Source organism: Pteropus alecto, unplaced genomic scaffold (genome assembly GCF_000325575.1).
Source record: "Pteropus alecto unplaced genomic scaffold, ASM32557v1 scaffold90, whole genome shotgun sequence".
Lineage (NCBI taxonomy): Eukaryota > Metazoa > Chordata > Mammalia > Chiroptera > Pteropodidae > Pteropus > Pteropus alecto.
The window spans coordinates 2,028,077-2,037,593 of NW_006429894.1; the positions used below are offsets into that span (position 1 = coordinate 2,028,077).

Sequence of the window (9,517 nt, forward strand, 5' to 3'; positions counted from 1 at the left end):
TTGGCGTGGTCGGGAAAGGTCCAGCCCCGTGGGAACTGCTGATGGCGGGGGCGGGGGCGGGGCAGCCTCCGGGACGGTGACCCCGCGGGGTCAGGAGGACGACTGCTCCACGGCAGAGTGAGAATGTCACGCCGTCAAACGCTTTCTGTGTAGAGCCAAAAATCTATGCGCGTGTTCATTTTTTATTTATACGCTACTTTAATAGCTCGCTGTATGCATTTCAAAACATACGTAAAATTCTACCCAAATATTTGGAGAATAAATGTCTGCATAGAAGGCCCAGCATTTCCTCTCCAGACCCCACAGGCTTCTCTCACACACACCTCCCAGAAGGGCAAACACCTCGCTTGGGGTCTTAGCTTTAGAAAATGTCACTCTCTTCCACTGGCGTCAAGAGCCGTTGGAAGGAGAGAGCTCGGTCTTCTAGATTTGAGAATCCCGAGTTTTCCTTTCATCTTATTTTCTGAGTGTTTCCACCTTACACAACGCCTCACGAAGAAGGATGACTAAATGTCGCACTCAAGTGGATTTCATTAAAAGTTCTAATTCATAAAAAAAAAGGTTCTTCAGATGCTCTTGGAGGTTGCTTTCGTCACAGGCCATGTCACAAAATACAAAAAAGCACCCAGAAAGGAGAACAATCACATTTCGATTTTCATTTGTGGACATTGGGTCGCTTTTCCACCGTGACTTATTTCCATGGCTTCCTCGAATCCAAGACCGAAGGACCAAGCGTACACCTCACGACAGGTGTCCAACTAAAAGCTTTCGCCACTTGATAAGAGTGAGAAATACATTCTATTTTCCTCTGTAGTTTCTGTGTAAAAAAAAAAAAAAATGCAGTGGCCACAAAACTAAGAAGGTGTGTCCCTGGGTTGCAAAAAGCAGAGTATAAATGACAGGCACTGGAGCTCTTCCCGGAGGAGAGTCCTCTGGAGAATATTTTTGCTAATGGTGAGGCTGAAATTAGTGGCACTTGCTGATCAGATGCGACCAGACGATGGCGTCAGGTTGAACCACGATGCAGGTCTTCAAGGTGGTCCCCGGAGTCCTTCCCGTGGCTCCGGCGTGATTCCAGTCGTGTTCGGGGCGCGGGTCTCGCCCTTGGAGAGACAGGACGCTCTCAGACCAGCCTCTCTGGGGCAGGCGGCGGCACCAGGCTCCACATCTCCATGCGAGATCCCTCCTTTTCCTGACGGCTCGGGCTGTAGGTTCCCTGAGTGGCCCTTTTGCTGGAAGCGACAACAGCCACAGCAACTGCCAGAGAGACGACCGCCAGCAAGGCTACCGTCACTGAGCCGACGGCGGTGAGGACGTCCACGATCAAGCCTGCTGCTGGCTGGAAAGATCAAATCAATGGTGGCGTGAGCGGCAGAGCCCAGGGACAGGTGCGGGAGCGCGGGGGAGGGGACAGGTGCGGGAGCACGGGGGGCGGGACAGGTGCGGGAGCACGGGGGACGGGACAGGTGCAGGAAGGAGCATGGGGGAGGGGACAGGTGCGGGAGCACGGGGCTACGCGGGACGGGAGCCGGTGCCGGCACACTCAGCGCTGGACCGACACTCAGGGGAGGGGGTCGGACTTGCTCACGCCCAGACCACGAGAAAGGACTGCCCAGCGTGTCGGACACTGTAGCATGAATCACCCGGCGCGTTTACTGTGTCGGAGCCTCGGGGGCGGAGACCGTGTGACATCGAGGGCGGGAGACAGACCCACACGTAGCTTTATAAAACGGTTCTGCGTCTGTAGAGATGCCTCTCAAGCTCTTTCTTGCCTCAAGGCCGGAAGCCCTGATTCCAAGGATGGAGCCACGAAACAGAGAATGCTCAGGGCGCAAAGCGCGGCCCGAAGTTGGTTCCCCACGCAGACGTGTGAGTCCCACGAATGTGCCACGTGCCGTTCTCTCCGGTTCTGTTTACTTATCGCAGAGAAACGAGGGCTCCCTCAATATCTCGCCGTACGACCAAGGGAGCCAGCCGACAAGCCGAACAAGCCGAACATCGCCGCCACGAGCTTCCGACGGAGCGGTTCGCGGGGCACGTCCCCTGCCGGCCGCCAGCGGGCCCCGGCGCGGAGCCTCGGCGCAGAGCGGGGAGCGGGCATTTGAACCCCCCCTGGAGGGCCCTTTGCTTTGAATTCCCACCGCTCAAAGGCCTTTTTCTGCTCTGCTTTTCTTCAGCTGGGCTGAAAATACACAGCCCTGGAAGAGACCTTTCGATGATGAAAACTGCTGTGACCCAGTGCCTGGCGGGGCCTCTGGGTGCGGGACCGTCCTGCAAAGCAGCGTGGCTCGAAGCTCGGACCTGTTTGTGTGGTGGGTGCTCCCAACCCTGCCCTTCTGAATAACCTGTTCTGATCAGATGTGCCCCACATTAATGAAAAGTGTCATGTAAAATTATCATTTTCTAAACGGCTTGTGCTGTAATCCGTATTGTTAACACCTTTTTTACACGCACGTGTGTACGCGATGGAACTGGAGTCACTTCGAACCCCGTATCCACAGAACGAAACATCAGGCATTTCACTGTGTTTCCCCAGAGACGATGCATTCTGGAAGGCCAGCTGGCCGTGGCCTGTGTGCGACCCAAGGCCAGGCCAACTCTGCCGCTCTGAGGCGAGGCCGTCGAATCTCGCCGGGCACCTTGTCACCTGAGAGCGTGCGGCTGCTGAACAGACAAGTGGATCTGAACGCGGATCTGCCACTGGGCGCTGTGCGCAGGGTACGTTTCCTGTACCCCAGAAGCGCTGTGACGGGGTGACACGTCCTGTACCCCAGAGGCACTGCGAGGGTCGAGGCACGCGGGCGCGCACAGAGCTGCTCGTGGCTCGTAGGCACTGGGACGACTCGGTCCCCTGCTCCCCGCTGCCAGATGACCGGCCCTGGCTGACCTCCCTGGTCCCGCCGCCCACGACCCACCCTCGCGCCCTGTCGGCACTCAGAGCCGAGCGTGGCCCCGCGAGGCACAGCCCCCGTCACCCTCGGAGCTGGCAGGAGGCTGGTGACCTGGGCCGTCGGCACCCGCCGTCCCCTCGCCGACTGACTGATGCCCAGTGGCTCCTCAACCGTGAAAACACGCAGTGAGCTGGCTTGTCTGAAAAGGAAGAAAAAGGCGAAATCGTTTCTGTCCTCGGCATCGGGATCTGCGTGTCACTGTGTCGAGGGCCAGCGACAGCGCGCGGGGGACGTGGAAGCACCGAGCAGCCCTGGAGGAGGCCCGCAGGATTCCTTTGAACGTGACCGAAGCGCTGACTTGGAGGGGGCTGCCCAAGGCCTGGCTGCACCTCCAGGTCCCCCAATCCCACACGCTGGTTCTCATAAGGTGCGAGGAAGTGTCTGTGGTTCAAAACAGCGCCGTGTGGGGCTAAAAGTGCCTCCCAGGAGCACTGGGCTGCAGCTGGTGACTCCAGACGCTCCGCAGAACCCGGTGTTTTCCGTTACGGAGGATCCGTGCGGAGTTCGAGACGGGAAGTTGGAAGGTTCGATGTGCCAGTCGACTGTGGGCTCCGTCCCATCTTCAGGGTGTGAGTCTCGCAAGTGTGTGTGTGTGTGTTTGGTTTTACACGAGTAGCTAAGTAAGATCGTTATGTACTATTATGAGAATTAACAGTCGATAGAAAAAGTAAAGATGTGGTTTTTAAAAACTGGTCTCATATTGATCTTCTATCTGTCTATCTAGAGCGAATTAAAACAGGGAGCGAGCGAGAGGCATAGTCCACATTTCAGACGGAGGAGAGGAGTTTTTACGACTTCACCGTTGTCACAAGCAAGTCTTCGATTCGGTGGATGGTGAAAGCCTCCCACACGGACCTGAGACCTTGAACTATCTTATTAAGGAATTGCTAGAAACAGCTGTTTCCATGGTAATCCTGAATACGTGCCAGAACTCTGTTTTTAAAATGAATATTGCTCCAGCAGCCAATTTCCAACCATAAATACAGCGTCCGCTTTGCAGTGCTCAGGGGGAGACGGGGTCCCGAGGAGCTGACAGCGAGGACGTGGGTGGTGTCCCGGCGTGCTGTGGGGCCACTCGGCCGCGTGGTCTTTTTAACGAGTCAGCATGAAGAACCGGTGGACACCACAGGCCCACGTCCTCCCGCAGAGCAGCAGGGGCAGGAACGGGGCGGGGGCATCGAACCGCCCGCTGGCTCTGTCCCATGTCCCCACGTCCCCACGTCCTCGTCCGCGGCTCTGCTTCTCCCAGAAGGCACGCAGGCCTCGTCAGGCCTGCTGGGGACAGGACACTGTGATAAAGGAGTGTTACAGGCTCTTTCTCGTTAACTCTCACCGAGGCGTTACGGCCCCTCGCAATGGCCCAAGGCCGGGAGGACCGGCCTGAGATGGGGCAGGTCGGTACGGCGTCCGTGGCAGCCCCCGAAGAGGCAGGCACCTCGCTGTGGGCAGCGGGGTGGACGCGGGGGGCCGGATGGGAAAGCGGATGGGCCTGAGGCTGCGTCTTCATGGCTCCAGCTCGGTGGACCCACCGGTCCCTTCGACACCGGCCCAAGCGCGTGTCCTCCTGCGGGCCCGCCTCTGCGACGGTCAGTCACGGCAGGACACGGTCCTCCCTGCACTCGACGGTAATGGCCTGACACGCGCCCTGTGCCAGCTCGAGGCTCGGGTGCAGGGTGGCCGCCCGGCCTTGGGGCCACGTGTCCCCCGAAGTCTCCCAGCCACTCTCCGCCCCCACACCGGGCTTACGCAGGAATCCGGACACGGCGCAAAGTCTGGAGACGCTGTTTTCATATTTTTCTCTCCTTAATCAGGTGCCATGCAGAGGACACAATAGTTTTCCTTGGAAAAGTCCTTATGACTAAAAATGAGCGCTCTCTATCTCATCCAAGAACCCGACCCCAGAAGCCCAAACCCGAGCTTTCGTTATGTTTTTGTAAATTGACTGTTCAGAGGGCGTCGCCACCATTTCTGTCGACCCTGGGTCAGGGGCTGACCGGACGTCGGACTCCGAAACTGTCTTAATTCTCCTAACAGCTTGACCAGGGAGGCCCGAGCGCTTCCTGTCGCCTTCTCAGGGGCCTTTCCCAAGCACCCTCCTCCGTCGCGATCGGCTTGATCCTCTCCAGCACATAGCACAGCGTGACATCTGCCTGGTGCATGGCGTCTCCCCGGTGTGATGGACGCTCCGTCAGGTGTCCCCGCCGGGCTGTCTCCCTGGCACTCGGGACAGCCACGGTCCCCAGAGCAGTGCGTGGACTGCCACCGGACGGAAGGCTCGTCCAGCAAGCTCCACGCAGCCCTTCTCGAGCGCAAACCTCAGCGGGAGCGTGACGCGGGCTCAGCAGCCTGCTCCCTGGCGCCGCGGAAGGCGGGTGCCACCTCGAAGGGGACGCTGGGAGGAAAGGTGGACAGGGGAGGGGCCACGTGGCCGAGCAGCCGCGCGGGCGCCAAGACGGTCAGGGCTCGTTGCTCTCTGTGAAACTAGCTGCACACGAGCTGTTTTGACTCTTTTCTGTCCCTTAGAGCCCGCAGGGAACGTCGTCAGGTGACACAATCAGGAGCTGCTAGCGATGATTGGAAAAAAGGCAGCAGCCGCCACTGTTTCCGACACGAGAGACGTTCTCTCGGCCACGGGGGTCTCCGAAGAGCTGGGGGGCGGCCACGCTCCCCGCCCGTCTCCTCCCGTCTCTTCGTCACCCCGGAAAACAGCCGCTGCCGACGGAAGACCCGGAGCGTGGGAACCGCCGGCACCGCGAGCGGCTCCCGTCCTGGTCCGTCGCTCCTGACGCTCCTGGCTCATCGTCACCCCGCACGCAGCTGCGGTCACAGCCGCGGCCCCCGCGTCCGGCCCCGATTTCTCTCTTCTGCGTTCCCACGGTCACGGCCCGGGCGAAGACGCTCCCCGTTGTTCGCTCGGGGTGCCAAAGCATCCCCAGGAGTCGACGCCACCCACCCAGCCCTTCGGAAGAAAAACGGCCTCGCTCACCTGGCTCGGATGCCCAGGGGGACCAAGGGCGTCAGACCCGGCCACGCACAGCTGGCTTTGCCGAGGTGGCGGTCGAAGCCCTCCGCTGGTGCTCACGGTGGGTCACAGGCCAGCTAGCGCCCCGCCCTCCAGCAAAGCAGCTCTGCGTCCCCTCCCCACACGGGGTCACCTGCCCCCGCCAGCGCCACGTCTCCACGTGGACACGGGCCGTGCGATCGGTCCCACGTCTCCCCCTAACTTCGTCCGCGCTCTGCGAAGCCTCCCCACGGACGTCCCCGAGCGGACGCAGCCAGGCGCAGGGCTCGGCCACCTGCGACCCCTCCCGCCAGACTGTGCGGCAAGAGTGTCTGTCGTCTCTGGAACTTTCCGGGGAGACGGAGTGTGGCTCCCACAGCGTAGCGCACCGCGTTGCTCTGTCAAATGCACTCACAAGGCTTTTCCAGAAGAAGACCCTCTGTACCCCGGATCGTTTGTGGTGGCGAAACACCCAGTCGTGTGTTCGTGCATTTGTTCGTTCAGTCAACACACTTTTACTGAAGGTCTTCGAAGTTTCAGGCGGCATTTTGGGGCCTTGGACGGACGGACTCCAAGGCACAGTCATTGTCTAGCACAAAAGCCACATTTTAGTGGCGCCGCCTGGGGCTGGGGTGGCCGCAGGAATCGCCACAGCTTTCGTGAGAGAGGTGTTGGGTGAGAGGTCAGTGTGGACGGGAGGAAGCGGGAAGGAGGCGGGTTCGATGCCACCCTGACTTTGCCCGGAGGACGGGGCGGCGGGCGACCCCGGGAGGCAGGGGCGGGCAGGAGGACACCGCGGCTGTGGGTCAGGGGCACCTCCCGCCGGCCTGGGGACTTTCCGGAGGGGACTGTGCTCAGAGCCACACGCGGAGACGTAGGATGGGGAGAAGCAGCTCACCCGTCAGGAAAGCGTTTCCCCGGCCTGGGCGTGGAGCCCGCCGAGGGGCCAGGTTGGGAAGCCGGGCGAGGTGGGCGTGGCATCACCGGAGCGAGTCTGGGGCGGACGCTGCGTGCCCTTTCCGCGTCCTCATGACCCACACCGTTATCAGCCACACGTCGGCTTCCCCCGTTAGCTCCCTTTCTACTTCTAGGCCCAGTGTCCTCTGCAAACCTGGGTTTTGTAGGACACGAAAGGGTTTGAATGTCTTTATACCTCGTCTCTGCCATGGTGACCGACAAAGAGGTCGATTGATTTTAAACATGATTCCAAAAGCAAGAGAATTTCCAGGAAAGGGTTCAAAAGGCAGGGTGACTTTTGAGATTCAATGATACTAAGGTCCCACGAATACTAACAGCTAAATGCAATGGCTGGTATCCTGGTTCAAAAACATCGATAAAGGATGTTATTACGATGATTAGAGACAGTTGAACATGGAGGGTCAGTGAGATGATCAGTTTCCTGATACTAATATCGTGTTTCAGAAGGATGTCCTTTTTCCTCGGAGATACCGAAATATTTGAGGTAAAGTATTATAATGTCTACAACCTACTTCCTAAAGATACAGCAAAAATTGTGTGTGTGTGTGTATGTGTGTGTATATATATATATATGCATATATATATATATGTATATCTATATGTATAGAGAGAGAGAGAGAGAGAAACAAGACAGCAAAATGTTTTTAAAAATCGGTGAATCTAGGGGAAGGGTATCTGTGTGTTCATTGTCCTATTTTTTTTCTGACTTTCTTTAGTTTAAAATTTTTTTTCAAAAAAAGTTGGAAAGTAATGTTTTTTTAAAATGACGATTCTAATGACAATATTTCCTCTAAACCCCGAATTTGCAGACCTGGCTCCTTCTGCTGTCCCAGACCTTGCTGATCACTCTCTCTGTACTTTTATTACCCTGTAAATCTCGTCCCCATTGACGGCCCTGTCCCCCTACTAGACGCTGAGATATTTATTCACGGGTCACATCTTACGTTAGTTTCCTCGTACGTTCGGCCCCTACGCTATACCGGCCAGTGCCAGGCACACAGTGGCTGTGCCTGGACTCTCGTGATCTACTGGCACCCGTCACCTTTCTTGACCTAAATGCCGTGCCATGTCCTGGCTCTTTCTGCACTCGAATTTCTTTCTGCAGTGGGTCAAAGCTGTTATTAATTTATTCTCACGTTATGCAGAAAAAAAGAGGCCCGAATCGCTGACACCCTCATGGCTTATCACATGTCCCTTTGGCAAACGCGACCTCATTCACGTCATTGTATTTATCGCCCCCAAATCAAAACCAGTTGCAAAGTAATGAAGGTCCCTTGGTTTGCGTGGACTTAATCCATGTCAGAATAGCCTTAGGAGCATATCGGGATAATTTGACCAGCAAAAGGAAAGCCATAAAAATGATCAAAAGCCAATAGATATGCTGAGAACACCGAGCTTATTTTCCTGAGGATTTATGGCCAACTTATCAGAAAATTATTTGGTCCAAGCCTGCATTCAAATAAGTCCCTCAGTAACTCGGCAGAGATTCCAGCCCCGGGAAAAAAACAGCCTCCCGTAATGAGATGCCCCCGCAACCCCACCCCGCAGCACATGCAGCTTAATTTTCAACAGTTGTGAGTCGGCAGTAAATCCAGCTCTCCAGCAACCTGTTCCCCGTCCACCTCGGACCTGCATTGAATTACCCGAGCGTGTAGCCACAGCATCGTCCCTCTGACACACGTGCATGTGTGTTTATTAATCAGGTAGAAGTTTAACGTCCGCCATCGCCCAGATGACAGCCGTGCCAGCTCCAGCCGTGACCCAGCAGACATGTGCCATCGGCTGTGCCCAGAGGTTCTATTGTATTGACCAGTCTCAAGTTGGCTTCCCCACGTATAGGTGATGAAGTGTGCTGTCCAGCCCGCACGTAAAACACATCACTTTAAGTCTGTCGGCTTGTCACCGAAGTCCTTGTTTATAGAATCTATTGTGCCATTTACTCGATTCTTATTTTAAAAAGCAAACAGAGACATAATAACCCTTTCTTCCAGCATTCCATTGATGAATGTCTCTTCCCGGCACCTTCTCTCCAATAATCCCAGAAGTAGCTATTTCTGTTGTTACTGTCAGTTTGTATCAAATTATCAGACTTGTTTCAAAGTTGCCCAGTGGAAGATGAAAGATGCATAACGTGCGTTAATGGGAATCCTTTCCCAGCCCAGCCTTCTGTCTTCAAAATAGTTTGAGACTTGGCACGTCTCCACAGAGAAGGACCCCGCGAAGCTGAGGCTGGTCGGATCTGCGATGACATCCCTAAAACCTGTGAGCTGGTAGCAAGTTAAAACCCCAAGGCACGCGACAACCAGCCAACACAGACGCCTTCGCCTTGTGATGCTCTGTTAGACCAGCATTTCACTTGAGAACCGAATGGGTCTTTCCAAAGTCAGGTTTTCATATCCAAAAACCATCTGGTCAAAGTCTGTAGACTTTAAAGTTGGCAGGATTAAAAAATCCAAAACAAACACCTTGTGTGTGACTTTGTTAATGGTCCGCCTAAATGCCCAAAGACACGGCCAGACGGAAGGGTACGTTTACATGAATACTGAAGGATGCGAAACACTCCTTCCCAAAAATAAAGTCCAACAGC

At 56.0% G+C, this 9,517-nt stretch overlaps 1 protein-coding gene across 1 annotated transcript in view; it reads right to left on the reverse strand.

The window, feature by feature from the left end:
• Positions 1-1,123: 1,123 nt before the first annotated feature.
• The window catches only part of CRB1 (crumbs 1, cell polarity complex component), an 87,999-nt gene continuing 79,605 nt past the window's right edge, over positions 1,124-9,517 (reverse strand). Inside the window, exon 14 of the mRNA XM_006904455.2 lies at positions 1,124-1,339. Within this exon, the coding sequence (XP_006904517.2) occupies positions 1,124-1,339 (216 nt within the window). The remainder of the gene's footprint in view (positions 1,340-9,517) is intronic.